At 33.7% G+C, this 23445-nt stretch overlaps 1 protein-coding gene across 1 annotated transcript in view; it reads left to right on the top strand.

Moving 5' to 3' along the window:
- OLFM3 (olfactomedin 3) overlaps window positions 1–19079 on the top strand; it is a 27196-nt gene extending 8117 nt beyond the window's left edge. Inside the window, exons 4-5 of the mRNA XM_074190067.1 lie at window positions 16262–16368; window positions 18402–19079. Of these exons, the coding sequence (XP_074046168.1) occupies window positions 16262–16368; window positions 18402–19079 (785 nt within the window). The remainder of the gene's footprint in view (window positions 1–16261; window positions 16369–18401) is intronic.
- Window positions 19080–23445: the final 4366 nt, after the last annotated feature.

Below are 23445 nucleotides of genomic sequence, written 5' to 3'. Positions count from 1 at the left end.
AAATGAAGATGATGATAATAGTTTCTGCATCCCAGATTGCTGTGAAAATAAAATGATTTTAATACTTGCAAAGCATTTTGCCAACCTCAATATACTATATAAATTGTAGCTCTGATTATTAGAAATAAAGATGAAATACCAAGAAAAGAAAAGAATTAATATGCACAGAATTTCAGAATTAGAAGGGTACTAAGAAGCCAACTAGATGAAACACTGGCTAAATAAAAATTTCTGTACAAAATGGCAAATTAATGGTCACCCAGCCTCAGCTGCCTCCAAAAACACTTTGGAGAAACCCCCTCTCACCTGTTCATAATGGTGCCATATTTATTTTATCTACCTAGCTATGATCCTAAGTCACCTCACTTAATTTTCAGACAACTATAATTATTAAGAGTTCCCTTAAATCAAGTCAAAATTTTCCTCTTTGCAACTTTCTCCTATTTTATTCTTCCCTTTTTTCGTTGGTTTCACTCATGCCCAACCCCTCCTGTCCCATCTGGTGTTTTCTTGGCAAAGATACTGGAAGTGATTTGCCATTTCTTTCTTCAGCTCATTTTGCAGATGAAAAGACCAAGGCAAACAAGGTTAAGTTACTTGTCTAAGATTACAACGTTATTGAGTGTCCGAGACTGGATTTGAATTCAGGAAGATGAGTCTTTCTCACTCCAGGTCAGCACTCTAGCCATTGAGTCACCTCTGAGGTTAAGCAAATTATGGCTGAGCGCTTTCCCATGTGATAACCTTTGAAATATTTTATGGTAGCTGCCACAATCGCCTGAAACTTCTTTGCCCCCCCGGTCCCATCTACTGAGTGACATAAATATGAACTGGATACCCTTTATCATCCTAGCTGTGAATTTGTTAAATGGTCTTGTTTGAATCAATATCTGAAAGCTTAGATGACAGTTTTTAAGGTATATATACATATATATATATATATATATGCTATTTCAATTTTTTAAAATGGCCATAGTTATAGGATGAAAAATTTAGACCTGATAACATCGTTTTACTGATGAAGATATTTGCCCAGGGAGATGAAGAGATTTGCCCAGAGTCATACAGCTAGTAAATGTCTGAAGAAGTTTCCAACCCAGATCTTTCTGATTCCAAATCCAGGACAACATCCTTAATACCATACTGATAAAGATCTAGGCAAATTGTATTATAAATAAAATGTGATGTCACTGTAGGAGACAATTGCAGAATAGTCTGATTTTTCATATTTTATTTATATTATTTTTATTTTTACATTATATTTATATTTTTATATTCTTTAGACCCACACTATCACATGAATGAAATGAAATCTAAAAGTTTTACCTTAAGCTGACCTCTACCACAGTAATAACAGAATAATGTTCTCTATAATAACCATTTTGAAAACACTTTTTTGATTATGAATCATGAGAAATGACATCAATGAAGTTAAAATATAAAGAGAAATGATGGCCATTGAAAATGGATGAAGTCATCTAACTCTTCATCCATTTTCAATGGCCATCATTTTATAGGAAAGAGCTGTTTGGATTGCCTTTCATAATCATTGTTTAGAGATAATAGACCAACTTTCAATCTTGTGCATTAATACATATATAATATATGAAGTTACATATTATATATGTAATGTATAATTGAAATATATAATATATAAAGAATATCTATATATATAAAAGAAATGCACACATATAAATGAATTATATATAAATGAACTAGTTTTATATATATATATTAGATATATATATAAATTTCAGGAGAAATATGATTGAAAAACAAGAATAGTATGTCTGTCACAATTATTCAAAATAATAACTCCTTTTTATAGTCTGTCTTCAAGAGAAGAAAAAGCTTGGGTTACTTGATAGATATGTCTATTTTTAACTGGGATAAAAAAGAATATGAGAGTCATCAAGACATACTAGAGGTACAGCCTCAGACATGGGAAAATTTGGGTTCAAAGAAGTAGATAGAAAAAGCCTTAAAGGACATTTATTATAATTCCTAAAGAATATTAAAGGACCTGCCCAAGATCACATAAGTATTGGAGGATCAGTGGACAAATTTGAGCCCAGGTTCTCTGCCTCAATGTTTGCACTCTTTCCAATGATTTTTACTTTTTCAATCTATCCTCCCTCTGACAAATGGCTATATAAAGTACTGTGAATATACCAAGGGACTAGAGTTGAAATGTATCTTCACAATAACCACCGACTAATTCTTTGCCAAAAGAGAATGTATTACAATATTGAGAGTGATAGATAACCGTGTAAGAAGCTTAAATACATGCCTTCCAGTTGTTTAAACACATAGAGATTCATGGACATCCTTTAACCAGTATCTCTCTAGGATAATAAATTAAAAATACAGTATCAATCTGCATTGATACAGTAGATTTCTTACCATGGTTTTCCTATATCAATAAAATCATCAATTCAGTCTAAAAAAAGGAAAAAAAAAACAGTACATATTTATAAAATTACAGATGTTAAGAATTAGAAGATTTTCTAGTCGAATGGGTAGAAATCTCTCTCTACAGTAGCAAGGAGAAGTTCACTCAGTCTCAATGTGAAGTTCTTCACTGATGAATTCTTTATCTTGATTATTTTTAGATAGTTCTAATCATTAGGAAGTATATCCTTATATCATGTTAAAATTCACTTCTTTGAAACATCTGACCTTTGTTTCCAATTCTACTTTCAGTGTCAGCTAAATAAACTCAAACCCTTTTCCTTTTTAAAGCACAGGGAAATGTCCTGAGATGACCTATGCTGATCAGCTATTCTGGGTGTTGTTTTTTTTCTTTTGTTCCATTGTAACTGGCAGCACACCAAGGAAGAAAGGGAAGACTCTCAAATCAAATTTAAAAAAATGCATAACTTGCCCACTGTGATCAATTATCTGTCCAAGAGTTGTGGAGATTATAATAAAATTATTACAGGTTAATATAGCTGGTTATATTTTCAGCTAATACCAATAGAAACTATTGGTCCATCTTATCTCTTATCCTTGTTGGTTTGCCTTAAAATCCCTTTTATACCTCCCATGGATTTGTTGTCACCAATGTAAGAGCCCAGGTTCTGGGAATGAGTTCATTGTTTGTTTTCTGGACTCATATCATAAATCCAAACCCACAGCCCCTCCCACCATGTAGAGCTTAGGCATCTGTTATGGACAGATGGACTCTCCTAAAACAGTGTGGCAGACAATAGAATTCTCTAACCTAAAAAGATTCTGAGATTTAGATGAAGTAATGTTAGGGTTAGCGGGATATTGGAGTGGACAGCTTTCTAATATGAAAACAGGACTGAATTCTAACATTTCACTTTGGGCTTACCTAAGCTTATTGTGCTAGAAATCCTGTTTCTCCTAACCTTGGACAGTACTACAAATCCAATAAAGAAGCATGTAAACAAAAGAAGAGAAAAAATAGTTCAACTGGCACAGCTCTCAGAATTATAAGCTCAAGAGAATGTATCTCTGTACTTCTGCCTCTGCTCTGGTATTTACTAGATTCATTTGGAACATAGAAAGGAAAAGGATAGCTGTGTAGCCACCAATTCCAAGCTGTTTTAATTGTGAAATGAACTGGTCCTTGCCTTGTTGGAACTTTCATTCTCCCTAGTGGACAGAGTGGAGATCAAATACTCATTCTCAAATAGATGGATATTTAAATGTAGTTGAAAGAGTTCTGGAATCCATGGAACTAGATTCAAATCCCACTTTCAACATTATTACATCTGTGACGCTGGGTAAGGCATTGGGTAAGGCATTGAACCTCCTTCGGTCTCAGATTACAGAACTCAAAAATGAGGTTCCAGTGACTGTGAGAGGCCTTCCAACTAGGGATAAAGGATCACAAGTCATTTACCATCCAAGAGTCTTGGTTTGTTCATCAGTCAAATGATTCAATAGCCTCAATTCCTTTTTGGCTCTAGACCTCTTATGCATGATGCTTTGGTTCCAATGAGGTAGAAGCTTCCTTTCATGATGCTCCTAATCTATCCTTGTCTCCTTATCCTATATAACTCTTCCATATTCCCCCATAAAATCATCACAGAGCATGAGGAAGTCCTTGCTTGTGTTGTCTCCACATTACTAGGATTCCAGTGAAGTGCACAGGCCATCTAAGTATTATCTCTTACTCAACATATCACCAATCTATTATTTCCTTCCTGGAAGCATGAAAAGCACCCAGATAGCAAATGCAAAATAATAAAAGAGCACCAACAACTGAGGAATATTAGGGAAAATCTCATTAACATCTGAAATGAGCTTTGAAGAAAATTAATGTTTTTAAGAGGTGAAGGCAGAGAGAGTAGGTTCTAAATGAAGGGACTAGCCTCTGCAAAAGCATAGTGGTTGGAATCATCAAGTCATCGTTGCAGTCATTAGTAGCCAGTGTGACTAGAATGCAAAAGGTAAGAATTTTATATTTCTTTTCTTGAGGTAGTGTTGCTGTGGGATCTTTAGATCTTAAAATTGCATGTTATAAGGTTAATGGTGTCCATTAGCATTTAATTCAAGTTATATCTGCTTTATGAAAAGAAATAGAACTATGTAATTATTTCTCTTCATATGACTTATAGCGTGCATATCAGTTGTAAGCAGACACTGGTGTAGGTAGACATTAGGTGTAGGATATACCTGTAGGGTATAACATAGCCACTGACTACAATTATACAAACCACAATCAAATACCAACAAATACTTGTATTAATTTCAAATACAGCTTTGCATGTCCCAAGAGACCAGAGTTGGAAGGCAACTTCATAATAGCCACTAACCAAATAAATCCTTTCCCTGCCAAAGGAGAAAAACAGTACAATACTGAGAGTAGGTGGTGTAGTGGATAGAGCACTGGCCCTGGAGTCAGGAGTACCTGGGTTCAAATCTGGTCTCAGACACTTAATAATTACCTAGCTGTGTGGCCTTGGGCAAGTCACTTAACCTTGTTTGCCTTGCAAAAACTTAAAAAAAAGAAAGAAAGAATAACTTGAACAAATTTTAGTGTAAGTATTTTTAACTCATTTTGCTGCTTAGTATATAGCCCACCAAAGAACACCCAATTAATTTGGTAGATAGCAGTTGAAATTCTCTGTACAGTTAGGTATCTCCCCAAAACACAAAGAAACAATGTACAACCAATGCAGTTGGGTTCCTACCCATCATCTATTTCCCCCAGTTTGTAACAAAATATCCTCATAGAGTTTGATGTGTTAAAACCATAGGATGATAGTATTTTTGACAATCAATAAACATTTAGAGGGACAGCTAGGTGGCGCAAGGGGAGGCTAGGTGGCATATAGGGGCGGCTAGGTGGCACAGTGAGGGGCAGCTAGGTGGCGCAGTGGATAGAGCAGCGGCCTTGGAGTCAGGAGTACCTGGGTTCAAATCAGACCTCAGACACTTAATAATTACCTAGCCGTGTGCCCTTGGGCAAGCCACATAACCCCATTGCCTTCACACACACACACACAAAAAATCTAAAAATAAAAATAAAAAAAATAAACATTTATCAGGTATCTACAATGCATCAGGTACTATGCTAAGCCCTGGCAATATATTTTAAAAAATCAAAAGACAGTCCAAACCCTCAAGGAGATCATAATCTAAGAAAGGAGAGAACAAACAAATATATAGAAACAAGCAAAATACTTAATAATTAGAAAATAATCAAGAGAGAGAAGGAAGAGAGAGAGAAAGAGAAAGAAAGAGAAAGACAGCAACATGGACAGAGAGAGGAGAGAAGAAACTGGAATTGAGAGAAGTTAGGAAATCCTTCCTGTAGAGCAAGGAGTTCAGTAACAATTTAAAGGAATCCAAAGAGGGAGAGGAATTCAGACATGGGGAAAAGTCAGAGAAAATGCCCAGACCTGAGAAATAGAGTGTCTTATTCATGATCAACAAGATACCAGATTCATTGAATAGAAGAATATGTGATGGAGAGGAAAGTATAACAGTATAAAGATGGGAGAGAGTTAGGTTGTTAGGGTTTACAGGATTACATACTTGATTCTGGAGTCACTGGCGATTGTTGAATACGAGGAGAGTTCAACAAGGTCAGATCTGGAAAATTACTTTGGGGAAGATGAATCAGAGTGAAGAGAAACTTGAGGCATGCAGATCTAGAAACAGGCTATTGAGGTAGTCCAGGCATGAGTTGACAAGGTCCATAACAGAGCAGTGGCAGTATTGGAGGAGGCATATTTATAACTGGAATGTAGCTCAAAGATCACCTAATTCAACTCATTCATTGTTTAGATGGGGAGACTGAAGTTCAGAAAGATTAAATGACTTTGCCAAGGTCACCCCAGTAGTTAATTTCAAAGCCAAGATTCTATCAGATTCTAGTTTTATTATTTGTTTTTTAGGTTTTTGAAAGACTAGTGGGGTTAAGTGACTTGCCCAAGGCCACACAGCTAGGTAATTATTAAGTGTCTGAGGACAGATTTGAACTCGGGTACTCCTGACTCCAGGGCTCTATCCACTGCACCACCTAGCTGCCCCTGTTTTTTTTTGGGGGGGGGTTGATAGTCACAGTTCAGTGGCCAAAAATATTGTACTTGGATTAAGGAGAAATGTAGATTCATATTCCTATATTTAAAATTTACTAGCTGTGTTACCCAATTGCTCTAAACTCTTGTCTCCTCTTATGAAAGATAAGAATAAAATTTGCCCTGCATAGCTCGCGTGATCCTTGTGAAGAACATAATTGTAGAAATTTAAACTACTCTCATTTGGTTAACATCATAACCATCATTCATTTTTGTTGTAAAATCAAAGATTTTGGGGGGAAATCATGAAATAAGTACTTAAGCAGCAATATCTCCTTTTGGTCCCAAAGAGACAATACAAGAGAGCATTACGATGCAATGGAAAAAAAATTACAATTAATCCCTTTCTCTACCTCTTTTTTTGTGTGTGTGATCTTGGATGAGTCCTTTAAACAGTGTAGAATTCATTTCCCTCACCTTTAAAAGTACAGTGTAAAGTTTGTAAAAATATCTATGATTCTTTTGAACTCTAAAGCTGTTTTCACTATAACCCTTTAACCCCAATTTATTGCTATAGAAGGACTGAGCTGATTAGAGGAAATGGGATTAATTCAAAATAATAAGGGGCAGCTAGGTGGTGCAGTAGATAGAGCACAGGCCCTGGAGTCTAGAGTACCCGAGTACAAATCAGGCCTCAGACACTTAATAACTACCTAGCCGTGTGGCCTTGGGCAAGCCACTTAACCCCATTTGCCTTGCAGAAACCTAAAAAATAAAATGAGACTTTTTTTTTCAAACAAATGCTCAAATTATATGCTTTTTTGAATTTACCTAAAACACAAAAAATTAGTTTAAAAATTCTTTTTGAAAAATTTTTAAAAAGTTTTTTTTATTTCAATATGTTGTGTGTGTGTTTGTGTTGTGTGTGTGTGTGTGTATTTAAAAGATGTGACTGTTAGGCTTTCTATTTCACTTTTTTTTTCATCTCCAATAGCTTACATTGCATAGTACTTTGCTAGGGCAATGGTTTGGTGCCATCTAGTGAACCCTCAGATATAGCTTTTCATTTACATAGAGGGTCATGAGAATTATTATTTATAGGAATTTTAGTAGTAATTAGAAATTAGAGGGTAATATCATAACTTTAAAAAGGCTTATGCTTATTGGTTTGATTTGTAGTTCTGTCATTTCCATTTTGGCTAATAATCAAATATAGTAAGTGACCTAAATCTTATTTATGGTAATGACCTTATTCTTGTGGATAAGAAAAACAATAGTCTTATTTTCAAATAAAACATTTATTATCATTTCAAAGTCAGCAAAGCAATATGTACTAGATGCAAAAAAAAAAACAAATAAAACCTGATCAAATCTTTTTTGAATCTAAGGAGCTTTGTGAATATCAGTTTTTTAATGTCTTCTATTTTTATAACCATCTGTATCTTCTTTCCTCTGAGGATCCAATACATCTTGCCAAGATAACTGATATTAAACTGAGTCCAACCACTCTAATCAGATGGTCCTAGACATCTCAGAAGAATCAAATATAAGAATAGTTATAAGAACATTTAAGAATCAGAGAATAAAGCAAAAGATCAGAGCTAACCAATACATACGGAAATTTTAGAAAACTTCCAAATTAAAGTGTGAAAATGAAAATGAATTCCTCTTTTAACTAACAATGAAGGCAAAAGCTTCTAAGAGATGTGAAAACCTTACTCATATCTTTATTCCTAGTCTATATGACTATGGTGTCAAAGAAATACCTCTGTATGTGAATAAGAACTCATTTCTATAATCTGACTGTTATCTGTAACGCCTTAGAGAAGTTTCTTAGGTCTCATTTTCTTCACGTGTAGAGTGAATAAACTGAATTCAGTGACCTCAAAAACTCCTATTACCTCTAAATCTAATATCATCAAAGTCCCAAGGATATGTTGGATCTTTCATATGATCTCAAGACACTCTATGAGACTCTCCCCAAGAGATCATGCAATTATTCTAACCACAAACCCCTGAGTCATTTACTGAACATTTACCCTCTGGTTGGTTTAAAGATAAATGTTTAATATATTGTGAGTCCTCTAAGAAATAAACTTTGACAAGTTCTCTTATTCCATGGTATTCAGCAGTACTGAAAAAGAAGTATTCAACAAATGATTAGGATGGTGGTGGTGGTGGTGGTGGTGGTGGGGGTGGTGGTGGGGGTGGTGGTGGGGGTGGTGGTGGGGGTGGTGGTGGTGGTGGTGATGGTGGTGGTGGTGGTGATGGTGGTGGTCGTGGTGGTGGTCGTGGTGGTGGTCGTGGTGGTGGTGGTGGTGGTGGTGGTGGTGGTGGTGGTGGTGGTGGTGGTGGTGGTGGTGGTGGTGGTGGTGGTGGTGGTGGTGGTGGTGGTGAGGATGATAATTTGGACATATACTTGGGTTTTGAATGGAGGTAATTTTAACATGACCAGGTCACCAAGATAGTAAATGGATAGGATGAATTAGCAGAGGTTTAGATGAATTAACTAGAGAAATTTAGACTGAAGAAGATAATAACTTGGAGAGAGGTATGATAATGTTTTCAATACCTGTGGATGATACCTGCGAAAGTGAAATTATTCTTATTCTACATGGCCCCAGAAGATAGAAGTAGGAGCAATGAGTTGAATGCCAAAGAGGTAAATTTAAGCTTAATATCAATATGTAGAAACAAAAAACCACAACCTTTTCTGACAAAAAGAACAGCCAAAAATTAGAATTAGATATCACGGGAGAAAATGAATTCTCATTTAATGGTCTTCTTCAATTGAAAATGGAATGGTCCCTTGTGGGAATATGGTAGAGGGAATTATCCTTAGACGCAGTGGGACTATAATTCCTCTGTCTCCTTACAACACTGGAATTCTGAGGTTCTACAACACTGGATATTTTAAAGTCGTTTGGTACAATTATATGTCAAAAAAAACAAGAAAAGAAACAGATGGTTGATTTGTTTGATTGATCCTGCAACTAACCATCATACTAGATCTTTTTTAATTGCTTCTAAACTAACAATTGACAATTCTGTCATGTCTAATCTTATATCATAAAATAAGTAAGAAATCAACTGATCACTGTCTATACTTGTCTATGAATTAAGTTTCTCTGAATATTAAATATATATAATTCTACATGATGCTATTTTATGCATTTCATATCTAATTGGATGGCCCAGGAGGAAAGTGATGAAGCAAGAAAAACTTCATATTTTATTATCCATGTTTGCAGGTCATTTTTGCAATCTCTCTCTCTCTCTCTCTCTCTCTCTCTCTCTCTCTCTCTCTCTCTCTCTCTCTCTCTAGCTTCCCTTATCACATAGGATATGTCTGGCAATTAAGTTTTGTTTGACTTATTGAAATGGAAACTATTATAATTTTTCTGTGAGTTCCTTCATTAAACTGTGACTTCCTTAAAAGCAGGGACTAATTTTTGTCTTTCTTTGTATCCCAGACTTGACACAGTGCCTTTTATATAATAGACACTTAATAAATTATATTTGACTAAATATACTGAAAGAAGATACCAGTGATTTTTCTGGCTATTTTAAACTATGTGCTGTGTTAATGGATAGAAAACAATAACTCACCTTAATATAAGACTCTAAGATCTTCAAAGTATTCTAATCAGAGCAACCCTATATGTGAATTAGGCAATACCTAATTATCATCTAAGTATTATCATCTTCATTTTATTGATGAACAAACAGATATAGAAAGGTGATTTGCCTAAGGTCACATAGATAATGAGCACCCAGGATTCCAAATCTAAGTCTCCTAATCCATGCCTAGGTATTTCTTCAAGGCTATTTTGCAGATACTTAGTATCCCAGTCTACCAAAGACCAGATTAAAAAAAAATCAACTGATTTAATAAAGTTTCTGAAACATCATTAGTATAGCTTTATAACTTTTACATACTGGGTAATTTAAGTCATTGATGGCCATTCGAAATGAGGAGGGACACAGGTGTTCACAACTGACTACAAGATTTCTTTTTCTAAATTCATTGTTTGTTTTTTATTTTGAAAAACTTTTAGCTACCATCTATTCAAACCGTTACCTGAAACATGTCAAAAGTGGTCAAATTCACCTTTGCTATAAGACTTCTCTGGAAGACAGAAAAACCATCTCCTAAAGCAGCTCCTTGCATTTTTGAACAACTTTAACTATTGGGAATTTCTACATACTGAACCAGAAACTGTCTCTCTTGGGGGGGGGGGGGGGGTTATCCATTGATTCTATCGTTCTTCTTTTTTTGACCAATCAAAATAACTTTTCTTTCTAGTATATGATACTCTTCTCTGTAGAGTCCTAGCTTCTCTAGTCTAAGCCTCTCAAGTTCTTTCAATAGATGTGCTGGGAAGACAGAATTAATATTTTTTCTAAAGGAGATTTTATGAAGAAACTAAAGGGAAAACAAAGAAAACCATAGAAGTAAAAAAGTTTAAGGGCAACTAGATGGCACAGTAGATAGAATGTTTTACTTCAAGTCAGGAAGACTCATTTTCCTCAATTCCAATCTCTCCTCAGACACTTAAGTAACTATGTGGTCCTTGGCATGTCCCTTAACCCTGTTTGCCTCAGTCTCCTCATCAATAAAATGTGCTAAAAAAGGAAATGACAAGCCACTCTAGTATCTTTGCAAAGAATAGCTTAAATGACATAACAAAACAAAATCAGAAATTACTGAAACAACTGAACAACAGCAATCAAGGTTAAAAATCTGAGCATAGATTGCCTTAGCAGGTTTACTACTTGCTGGACACAATCTTCATTTATTTTAACTTCAATTTGAATAAATATTTATTAAATGTTCATTATGAAAAGTAGAATTGCATTGGGATAGAAAAGTAGCCTTAGTGTTTAGAAGACTTGAGTTTGTGAATTATGTCACATTTTGGAGATTTGACCCGGGAAAAACCATGTAACTCCTTAGGGTTCTGGTCAATTCTCTAAGAACATATGTGGCAAAGAAGGTAGCTAGTTGTATTAAGAGTTCTCTCATCAAAAATTTCCCTGTGCCCAGTAAATGTTCTCCTTCCAGTGTAAATAATTATGTGCAGAGTTTTTGATAGAAGCATTATTCTGAGATGATCCAAGGACCTTGAAACCTGTATCAATAGTGCAATTAGACTAATATAATATGTTCTAGCTACCATGTTAAAAGGTTTTAGGTATAGGCTCGAAGACAGATTGTTTGTTTGTTAAGACCAGTCTAGATCAGGGCTGCAAGACTGATCAACAGAATGTTGACTATAAAGTGATATATTTTTGTAGTGATCCATAAATTGAATAAAACTATAAAATAGCTCTTAAATCTGTGCAGCTATCTCTTGGAAGTACTAGTGTAGCAAAAAAGTGGGCAGAGGGTGCTAAGAATCACACATTTTTAATATGGGAATATTTGCTTAATAGGCAGAGCAGAAACACATCCTTTCTTGTTATAAATAAAGAAGAAAAGTTGTGAAAAAGAAATTGCTGATAAATGGAACATTGATTCTCAAGTTCTCCTCTGACAGGCAAATAAAAGAGTCATGGGGAATAGGAAAGTTAGAGCTGAAAGAGATTTCAAAAGCCATCTAATCCAACCCCTTTAATTTTCTAGATAAGAAAAACTGAGGTCTAGACAAGATAAATGACTTTCCTAAGGTTAAGTAATAATAAATAGCAGCAGCAAGATTTGAAATCTGCTTTCAGACTTCCATGCCAGTACTGTTTCCGTTGCACCACATGTGCCTTAAAGGAACAAGGAAAATCATATCTTAGAAGCTTTGTTCATCCCACTTTACGATGTTTATGATGAGTATAAGCAAAGAGACAATTTTGAAAGTAATTATGGTTTAATATACAAACATCTATTGAGAAGAAGAAGAAGCAGTAATGTTCCATGAAGATTTTTGAAAAGGTGCTCCAAATTAAATTATACTTTAATTCTTGATGACTTCATTGTAAAAGCAAGTGAAGTGAAAGACATAAAATAAACTAGACTGAGAATCATGGTCAAGGATCAAGAAAGAAAAGAGGCTTATAGATATTCATAAGCCTAGCCCCTGTTAAATCATAAAGCTGATTCTTCAAGAAAAGGTTTGGAGATTGATGGAACTGATGAGCAATGTACACTATCACCACTGTTATCATTGTTACCATTTTCTTTGTCTTTTTGTACAAAAGAAATTGCCATCTATAGACATGGGAATCCTTTGAATCTATTTACTAAAGGAAGAGAGTTTTATATTTCAGACTGTTGATACAAGAAGAAAGATGAAAAACAAAGTAGAGATAGTAAGGTAATATGAATAATAATGAAAAAAATTTTGTCATATATATATATATATGTATATATCAAACCTAAAAAATCAGTAAAGAGAGAGATAAACTGAAAATGCTCTGGTGATATAGTAGTCATTGTTTTACTTAACCAATCTGAAGATCAACATCCAGGAGTGAATAGAACCTGGAAGTATCACCCTTGCTTTTCCTCCTCAAGTGAAAATTACAATCACTATTTGAATTAGACACAGACAGGCAGTACACATTAACCCAATTATTTTGATATTTCAAAGAATGGTGTTTTATGTCCTTGAATTATCAAGATAATTGAAACAGTTCTCTACTTCAATTTGTCTGGATAAGGAGACATGACCTCCATGAGAGATCAGTGTGATGGTTTTCTATAAAGCATTTCAAAATACTGCATACTAAGAATTGCTTTCCAATGAGAAAATCATTTTAAAATCCCCAGAGGGAAGCTTGAATAATCATGATCCCTAGAAATAGTATTCATTGCCTGAATCTTATCTGATTCACATTTGCAAATAACTTCCACAACAGCAATCACTGAGGATATTCTGGCTATGGCTTTGGGCTTGGTTCTCCTTTGATTCTGTCTCCATCCAGAACACAGAACCTGGAGTGCTGTTAAGTAGTTTGGACTATTTATATGAAACAGAACAAATCCAGGATTGCAGTCTTATGGCTCATTAGTTTTAAAAAATGAGTATTTTCTATACTGCGCATCAAAAGGCAAATTCTATATTCATTGATTAAATATGAAGGTGAACCATTGGTAACTATTTCATTCTAATATTTATATTTTATCTATTTAAAAATTACAAGGGACAAAATTACACGGAAATTTGAATAAAATTTTCTGGAAAAATGTAAAAAGGAAAGTGAGGAAGGAAAAAGAGGGGGAGAGAGAGAGGGAGAGAGAAGACTTTTAATTGAAAAAATATAATAAATTTTACTGGGAGTAAAAATAGTACGTAACCCAGAAAGTTACTGTGGGATGTAAATGAAATAATGTACATGAGACCCTTTGCTACTTTAAAGACCTGCATAAATTCTAGCTATTATGATTAATAATAATATGGATATAGTGAAGTTGATAATCCATACTTATTCAACTCATTTCAACATCTTTTAGCAACTATGGGAAATGCAGAGTACTGAGACATCCAAAAAATACAAAAATATACATTATGTCCTTTCTCAAGGAATCAAATATGTACGTGAATAATTCTGATAGAAAAATTTTAAATTTATAGGTTTTAAAAACTTACCTTAGCATAATCTCTTTTAATGGTAATAAAATGATTTCAATTTCCTAGCACTATGGAGTCAGATCTTAGTCAGGAAATCAGCCTTGGTGACTGGGAGGAAAATCTAAGTGACTAGCATATAAAAGAAAAACATAAATATTTCTATAGAAGATTCATCAAAAGCAAGGGAGTATGTGTGTGTGTGTGTGTGTGTGTTTGTGTGTGTGTGTGTGTGCGTCTATGTATATGTATGGCGTGTTGGGGAGGATAGAACATAACACTATGAAACAAGCAAACATCAATCAATTATATAAACAAAAGAAATCAGTAGGGTTTTAGGCATTTTTTTTTTCAGAACTGGCAGTCATAGTTAACAATTTAGATAATCATCTTGTACTATAAGCAACTATCTATTTCAGGCCTGTTCTGACTACACAGAAATGATATGCTAAGAAATCTCAGCTGGTATTGACAATAGATGATAAGGAAAATACAGTCTTAGGAGAGTTCTAAGGAAGAAATGGTCATTTCTCATAGAATCTCTCACCTAATATATCAAGTTCAAGGAAAATAGAAAAAAAGATTTAAAAGGATGCCAATATAAGTAGTTTCTTTTATTAAGATGAATCCTTTTTAGAAGCTTGTTTGGTTATTTTGAATTACTAGAAATGACCAATCTGATCAATTGTGATGAAAATAATGGGTCAAAAACATAACAGAGGAATATTCAACTAAATATTCTTGTAGGAAGACATTGATCCTTTGGGGAAAACAATAAGGGAAAAACCCACACCAATCTAAAGTCAACTTTGTAATCCTGAGAAAATAAAATATAAATTTCCAAGGCTCAACCTATTAAAATTTGAACCACTCAACTCAGTTTTCCATTATTTTCTAGATGTGATTTTACCATGAAAAGCTCATTATTATATCGAAATGTGGCTTTCTTTTATTCCTACCCTACATGTATGTATGTATGTATATATGTGTGAACTATGAAAGATATAACCCTTCTACATAGCACTGAAGATTTCACAATTCCAGATTCTGTCAGTATTAAAATGATTTCTTTTAGGAAAACAATAAAGAAACATTACGGACCGTGATGTATATATCATGCTAAGTAAACTATTTCCCCTCCTTTGTTTTTAGAATCTGATCATTCTAATTCTCAAATTGTGAAAACATTTAAACTTTGAGCACTGATAATGAAGAAGAAAGCAGCATTATTTGGTGAAAGGAATGGAGAACAACAAAGCAATAAAGAGGCAAATAAGGGCAAGATAGTGTAGGAGAATGAAATGAGAAATGACATATTTTAAATTACCTGGGAGATGGGCAATCTTTGGCCATATTTGAAAAGTCTACATTTACTGCCCCATACCTTTGGTTATAAATATACTCACTAAACAGATTTTTATTAAAAATCACTTCTTAGTCTCACAATAAATATTCTGAGTTTCTATTGCCTTTTTTTCTTAGACCCCAGTAGTTTTTAAGGGTGGATTTTTTCCTTGAATTCCTTCCTGAATAGTACTATATTGTTCAGGTCATTACATTTTCCCCTTTCAGCATCTCCTGGCAACCCAGTACACTGTTATGTACTCTCTATAATCACAATCTTAGACTTTTAGAGTTTTCTTGCATATTCTGTGCTATTCTTTTTAGACTTCTTTATGCAACAAAAAAAAATCTAATATCTGTTTCAGGTACTCTAGAAGGAAAATTGCATGGAAATCTATTTCAGACATGTCTTTCTTCAGGAAATATATATTTACTAACTTAAAATCAAAGAGCACTTTTTGACCTTTTATAGTGGTAGTCAGTGGTTAATGAAATAGGAAAGAGTAGGAAAGAAATGCTTACTATTGGAAAATATTTTTTGAATCAAAAACATCAGAAGAGACAGCTGCTGAGCTGGCATGAGTCTCATCATTTTTTTTTCCCCAGAAAGTACAACAAATTATTTTCAAGTCTTCTCAGTCCAAAGTCAATTTTGTAATCCCCTAAGCAATGAAAATATAAATGTCCAAGGAATGGCAAAATGTAAACTCCCCATCTCAAAATTCCATGTGTTTGTGATATATGCTATTTCTATGAAAAACATGATTAAATTTCAACATTTTCCTTTTGTTCCTATTCTGTGTTTGGTGAATTGTTGGCCATGTCCATGAAATATCTTTATGTTTCTTCTAATTTCAGCATGTGGCAAGTTGATGAAAATCACAGGTCCTATTACAGTCAAGACATCTGGAACCCGTTTTGGAGCTTGGATGACAGATCCTTTAGCATCAGAAAAAAATAACCGAGTATGTTATTGAACCAAATACCTTTGCCTTTCTTTGAAGTTGCCTTTTAATTTTAGCTTTACAAGAATATAAACTTTCTTCTGGGGTATACAGTTCATCTTAGAAATATATTGCTTCTGTTGCATATTTTGATTAGATCATGTTACTCTAAAGGAAAATGTCAAAATTATTGTGGTGCAGGATTCCACCCTAGAAATCTTCAATGTCATTGATTCTAGTTTTCATTAGCTTTATTTGCATGAATAATCTTGAGAAACAATTTATTAAAACTATATGGAATCTTTATATCTCTATTATAAAAGTGCATTCACTGAAGGAGCGATTGATGCAGTGGAATGTGAAATAGGGTCAGGATCTAAGTTCAAAACCTGGCTCTGAACTTGTTTTGGGTGAGTCGTTTGAAAAATGAAAGGATTGGATTGGATAAACTCTGAAGTCTTATCCAGATCTATATATTTTATAGAATTCTACAAGCTTCTATGATCTTATGCAGAGAAGAAATGACAGGACAATAGAAGACAGGAAACTCAATGAGAATAAAGAATACAGTTTGAGTGACAAATATAGAATCAGAGCATCTGTATATGAATATTGGCTCTGCTACTCACTATCTGAATGACCTTGATCAAATCATTTAATATCAATAGACCTAATTTATTTTCACTTATAAAATGAGAGGACTGGACTAGCTTACTTATAAGGTAAATTCTAGTTCTAAAACAATGATGGAATTCCAAGTGAAATGTTCCAGGTAAAGTCTTGAGATAGTGGTAAGTTCAACAGAATTGAAAATCATGCTCTTCTTCCCTTTGATATTTTCCTGAATAGGGGATCACAAACAACTACATTAGAACTTTGAAGAAAAAGTTATCTGAATTTCCAAATTCAGTATAATTCAGTACTTTTGTGGACCTGATCAAAGGTGTTTTGGGTACTGAAATAAAAGGGAAAAAGAATTGATTATGAGGCATCTTCTCATAATAAGCTTATACTGTGAACTCTGAAGTTCAATGTATTCATAATCCAAAGACAAAAAAACTACTTGAAAAATAATCCTTAGACCGTGAAAACTTAGACCTTTATATAAAATGTAGGTTATTGCTCCAGATGAGGAGATAGAGAAAATATAAATCACTCGAGGTAATTTCCCCTATAATCATCAATAACTATGTCAACACATTTGAGTTGCCCAAATGAAAATGGTCACTTCAAGTATTTTGGATATAATTCTATACAAAAAGTTATGAGAGAGAACTGAGATTTATACCTTTTTCTATTGGTTTATAGACAAATCAATCTCCAAGATACAATATTCCTTATCAGGAAAGTAAAGGGGCTAGGATATTCTTTCCAGACTTAAGGTGCTTTACTATCAACCAATTCAATCATTCAGTATCCCTATCAAATGCATTTTACAAATAAAACACAATTAGCAAAAATAGGTACTTAACAAAGAGTAGTTTGCCTTCCCAACATTTGCCCCTCCCTCTCAATAAAAGGATATTTAAAATGTTTGTAAATTCTTTTGACCCTTCTTTTAATTTTATTTTTTGAAAGAGGGTCAAGAATTATGATTTTGTTGGCATAGGAAAGACATGAAATAAATTTCTATACCAATGCAGATCAACTGTTTCTTAAAGAATTGTCAGACAAAAAAATTCATATAACCTACCTAACCAAAATGTGTCATAGATAAGACTTGAAACCAGATCTTCTTGACTTCACTAAGTTCCAATTAAATAATTAAATTGAATGATTTCAACAGATTTTATTAAACATCTACTAAGTACCAAGACCAGATACCAAGAATACACTAAATCAAGATACTTTTTGCCCTTGAGGAGTACACATTCTACTGGGAAAAAGATAAAATAGCAGATCAAGACAAGAAAATAATAAGGGTTTCAAAAGCTTCAGATATACCTTTTAATCTATATTAATATATACTGATTATATAATTTTGGATTTTTTTGATGAGTATACAAATCTTTTTTATCTTTTTTTTTTTTTTTTTTTTTTGCTATTCTCTCCAGGTTTGGTACATGGATAGTTACACTAACAATAAGATCGTCCGAGAATACAAATCAATTGCAGACTTTGTCAGTGGAGCTGAATCAAGGACATATAACCTCCCTTTCAAATGGGCAGGGACTAATCACGTGGTCTACAATGGCTCCCTCTATTTTAACAAGTATCAGAGTAATATCATCATAAAGTACAGCTTCGACACAGGGAGAGTACTGGCCCAGCGGAGCCTGGAATATGCAGGTTTTCATAATGTCTACCCTTACACATGGGGGGGCTTCTCTGACATTGATCTGATGGCTGATGAGATTGGACTATGGGCAGTATATGCAACCAACCAGAATGCAGGCAACATTGTCATCAGCCAGCTTAACCAAGATACCTTGGAGGTGATGAAAAGCTGGAGTACTGGCTATCCCAAGAGGAGCGCTGGAGAATCCTTCATGATCTGTGGGACCTTATATGTCACCAACTCCCATTTAACTGGAGCCAAGGTTTATTACTCTTATTCCACCAAAACCTCCACATATGAGTACACAGACATCCCTTTCCATAATCAATACTTTCATATATCCATGCTTGACTACAATGCAAGAGATAGAGCTTTGTATGCCTGGAACAATGGACATCAGGTCCTGTTCAATGTCACCCTTTTCCATATCATTAAAACTGAGGATGACACATAAGTGTCACTTTATTTTTATTTTAATATTTTTTATTTTTCCAATTATCTTAGTGTCATTTGTGGAAAAACTCTAGCACTTCACTTTTTTTTCTGTAGTATGTGTTTTATCATCATTTGCCAAAAAGCATTTTATACTATAGTGTGTCACAAAAAAAAAAAAAAGACTGTACTAAGATGACCTGTTGGAAATGCATCTTAATTATTGGTTCTGCAAGGTCAATCATGACCTTGTGTGAAAAGCACTAAAGAGAGTTTGAGTGACTAAAGTCATAGTTTTCAAAAGATTAATGATCTGCCTTATATTTGAGTCAGAGACTAATGGTGGCTTAAATGCATGAATGTCTTTTTTTACTTCTATCCTTTTTTTAATGTCAATTTGTTGCTCCACATCAGGAAATATTTTGGTAATAATTGGAAGCGAAAAGAATACTTCTCCCCCTCATTTATTTCTTAAAAGATAAAAAAAAATTCATGGATCTGGTTTACTTGGAAAAAATTAATATCCATCATTTTGCTGTTACCTAATTCTCTGATGCGGTGCTGTAAAGTACATTTTTAAACCTCTTGCTAACATTTTATTGGCAATATGTATTTCTACCATTGTAACCACCATTGTGCAATTGTATCTCTTCACTTCTGTGAAAGTAAACTAAGTACTATTTTTTATAAAATACATTGAAGTTGAATCTCAGTGATGACTATGGTTGGGTTTGGAAGTACCGTCAAGAAGGTATTATGTTTTCATCTTGCTCCCTTTTCAGTAAGCATTATAAATCTCTAAAAGATGATGGGGGGAAAAGCCCTTTCCATTAAATTCATTTCAGATATATAGCACATACAAGGCATGATACTAGGAATAAAAAGCAAAAATCAAAACCTTCCCTGCACTGAAGGAGCTAACATTCTACTGGAGAAACACATGACACACTTAGATAAAGCAAAAGATAATCTCAAAGCAGGAATTTTACCCTATGTATGATGGATGATTGGCAAGTAATGTAGCCCAGTATAGCTGATCTGATACAACATTTATAATCTTTCTTTTATTGTAGTTGTCTGCAGAATCTGCTGAGTCCCCAAATCATATATTAGAATTAAACTTCCCATACCTCAAAATAAAAAACAGGGAAGTTTACCCCTTAATTGATTGTTAACAAATATTTTACCCTTTAATTGACTGTTAACAAAGCAGGGCAAGAAGGTAAGTCCCTGCACCTGGATTCTCATACTGCAGGAAAAAAAAAATATTGTTATAGATTTTTCAAAATATTCTCAAGAAACACAATATGAGCATTGGGAAGTTATTCAATAGGTCTATACGTCAAAACAAAAACTGAAGTCAGGAATTTCAATTGAATAAGTATTCAATAGAGAAAACTAAGTGGGAGAATACAATATCATCTGCTCCTCTTAAATAACCCATGATTTTTGCTAAGTGAATAAAAATTTCAGTGATATTTTCCTATACTAAAACTCAGAATTTACAAATAATGTAAGTAGATAGAATAATTACATTTTAACTAAAATTCTTCAAAGATGAAGATCATAAAATCATAATTTGGAATTAGCAGTGATCTTTGATTTCACTTTATCGTGTTCATTTCTGAATGAGAATATTTTCTATAGCATGTCTTATAGGTGATCATCTAGCCTTTATTCAAAGATCTAGGTTTTGAGAGAAGTTGCTACTTTTGGAGTCAACCCATTTATTTCATTTTATGGTAGATTTAATTGTGAGACTCCTCTCTCAACTTCCACATATTACTCATAGTTCTGCCTCTGCAAGCAGGCAGAAAAAGTTTAATCTTCTACTGATTTTTTAAAATATAGTTTTGGGAAACTGAAAAATATTGCCAATGGCAGATATAAGGTATCTGGTTTGGTCTTTTGTAATTTAAAAACACATGCATAGATATATACATGTGTACATATGTATATAATGTGCTAGACTCAGATAAACATAATGCCCTATTTACATTAACAGATATCTTGCAAAGTATCAAAAACATATATTACTAATCTTTAACATAATCTCAAACTACAATCAAATTTCATCAACAAAATAATCATTCACTGATTGACATTGAAAATTATAGGTGTAAACCTTTTTACTTCTATTCAACTGATTCTTTGTTCCTTAATGAAGATGGTATCATAATTACATGAAGGTACCATAAATTTCAGTAATTGGTCATTAGTTTTTTTTTTTGTTTTGTTTTAGGTTTTTGCAAGGCAAATGGGGTTAAGTGGCTTGCCCAAGGCCACACAGCTAGGTGATTATTAAGTATCTGAGACCGTTTTGAACCCAGATACTCCTGACTCCAGGGCCGGTGCTTTATCCACTATGCCACCTAGCCACCCCATTAGTTTTTAATTAGGAAAAAATTCTGATTACTTGTATTTAGAAACTGTCCTTTCCCTCTATACTAGAGAAACTCAGAGATTTGTCTTTTAAAAAATTTATCCTTAATAGAATGAGTTGCTCTGGGAGCAAGACCTGAAGAATCCTGGAAGAGTCAAACAACCAAGGCATTTGTATTTAGCCCAATAAAAAATCATCAGATATGAGTGCCTTGGGAGAGCAAGCCTTTGTATGAGGAAAGAAGGAAGTTGTATCAACTTTTGTTTTAGGATTTCTGCAAGGCAATGGGGTTAAGTGACTTGCCCAAGATCACACAGCTAGATAGATAGTTATTAAGTGTCTGAGACTGGATTTGAACTCAGGTCTTCCTGACTCCAGGGCTGGTGCACTATGCACTACCTAGCTGCCCTGCATCAACTTTTAAAACAACAACTGATAAATGGGTGGGTTCAATTAGAAATATGATTCATTTCCTTTTTCCAGAATTGCTATCAGAGGTTTCATTCAATCCCAAGATGAATACAATTTATTTGTCAAGTCTACAGTTCTTAAAACACTGGGATCTCAATTTAACATTTCTTTATTATACTGAATGTGGATAACATGACTTTTTTGTGAATTATATTAAAAAAAATCAAAATTCAATTTTTTCTCAAAGACATTATCAAGTTAATACTGAGATTAAAAAACAATTTACTCAAACCTTCAACCAAGAGAATAAAAGAATAAATTTTATATTACATGTATGTATTCATATATATATATTATATGTATGTATGTGTATATGTATATGGGGAGAGAGAAAGAATGCTTTAAGATTTCTGAAAACTGAGAGGCAGAAATGGATATTTGACAACATCTAACATTTATATGGTACTTTAAGGTTTGTAAATTATACACACACATACATATATATATATAATCATATATCTTATTTCAATTGCTCTTCCCAATAATTATTATTATATCCATTTTATAACTGAGAGAGATTATGTGACTTACTCATGGCCACCTATTAATTAGGATTTGAGCACCAGTCTTCCTGACACCAAATTCAGGACTTGCTCTATTGTACCATGCCAACCAGTGTAATAGTTAACACCAGATAATTCTCTCCTCATTGATGTCCTTTTTGATAAAATTAGGTTAATCACACATTTGGCAAAAATCTAATAATAATGAGTTATAATGAGGTGTGTAGCCATAGCTTAGAAATAATATTTAATAAATGATCATTTTAAAAAATTATCTATAGTCCTATTATTGACTGGATCTATAGTTTTATTAATATAGATAAATTATATCAAATTCAAAAAGAAATGGGGGCCACTAGGCCATATGAAAGTATCCCTGCTGATCATGTTATATTTTCATTTATTTTCTTAAATATTTCCCAAGTATCTTTTCAGCTCTCAAGGTTATTGTGGGCAATGCAAGCTTGGTATGTTTGATATCTCCTGGATAGGAAAACCTCTTTTACAAATTTAGATTGATACCTTCTCTGCAACTTACAGTCTTAGAGAATTACTCAGAGCAATATAAGGATAAATGGTTTACCTAGGGTTTACACAGTCAATATATGGCAGAGGCAGAATTTGAACTAACTTCACAAGACTGGTTCACTGTCTTATCTTGTCGTTCACATATAGGATACATTTTGAGATTCATAACAACCTTATGAGTTAGGTACCATAGGTTTATCTTTATTTAGAGTTGAGGAAACAGATATTCACAAAAGCTATGTGTTTTGCCCAAAGTCACAATATGATTAAGAGCAAGAGATAGGGATTAAAAGCTATGTCTTTTTGTTCCCAATTCAAACATTGCCTCTCAAAAACAAAATATAGCAATGATGCAGATGACTATTTTACAGCTGATGACTTATAAATTCAAAAAAAATCTATCTGTGAAATGAATTTTCATCTTGCAATGTATTCTCAACATGCTGACCAAAATGGAAATAAAATTATAATTACTTGGAATTTGAGAAGAGATAAACAAAGAA

The sequence above is a fragment of the Macrotis lagotis genome, chromosome 5, assembly GCF_037893015.1.
Source record: "Macrotis lagotis isolate mMagLag1 chromosome 5, bilby.v1.9.chrom.fasta, whole genome shotgun sequence".
Lineage (NCBI taxonomy): Eukaryota > Metazoa > Chordata > Mammalia > Peramelemorphia > Peramelidae > Macrotis > Macrotis lagotis.
This window is presented reverse-complemented; position numbering and strand designations above follow the sequence as displayed.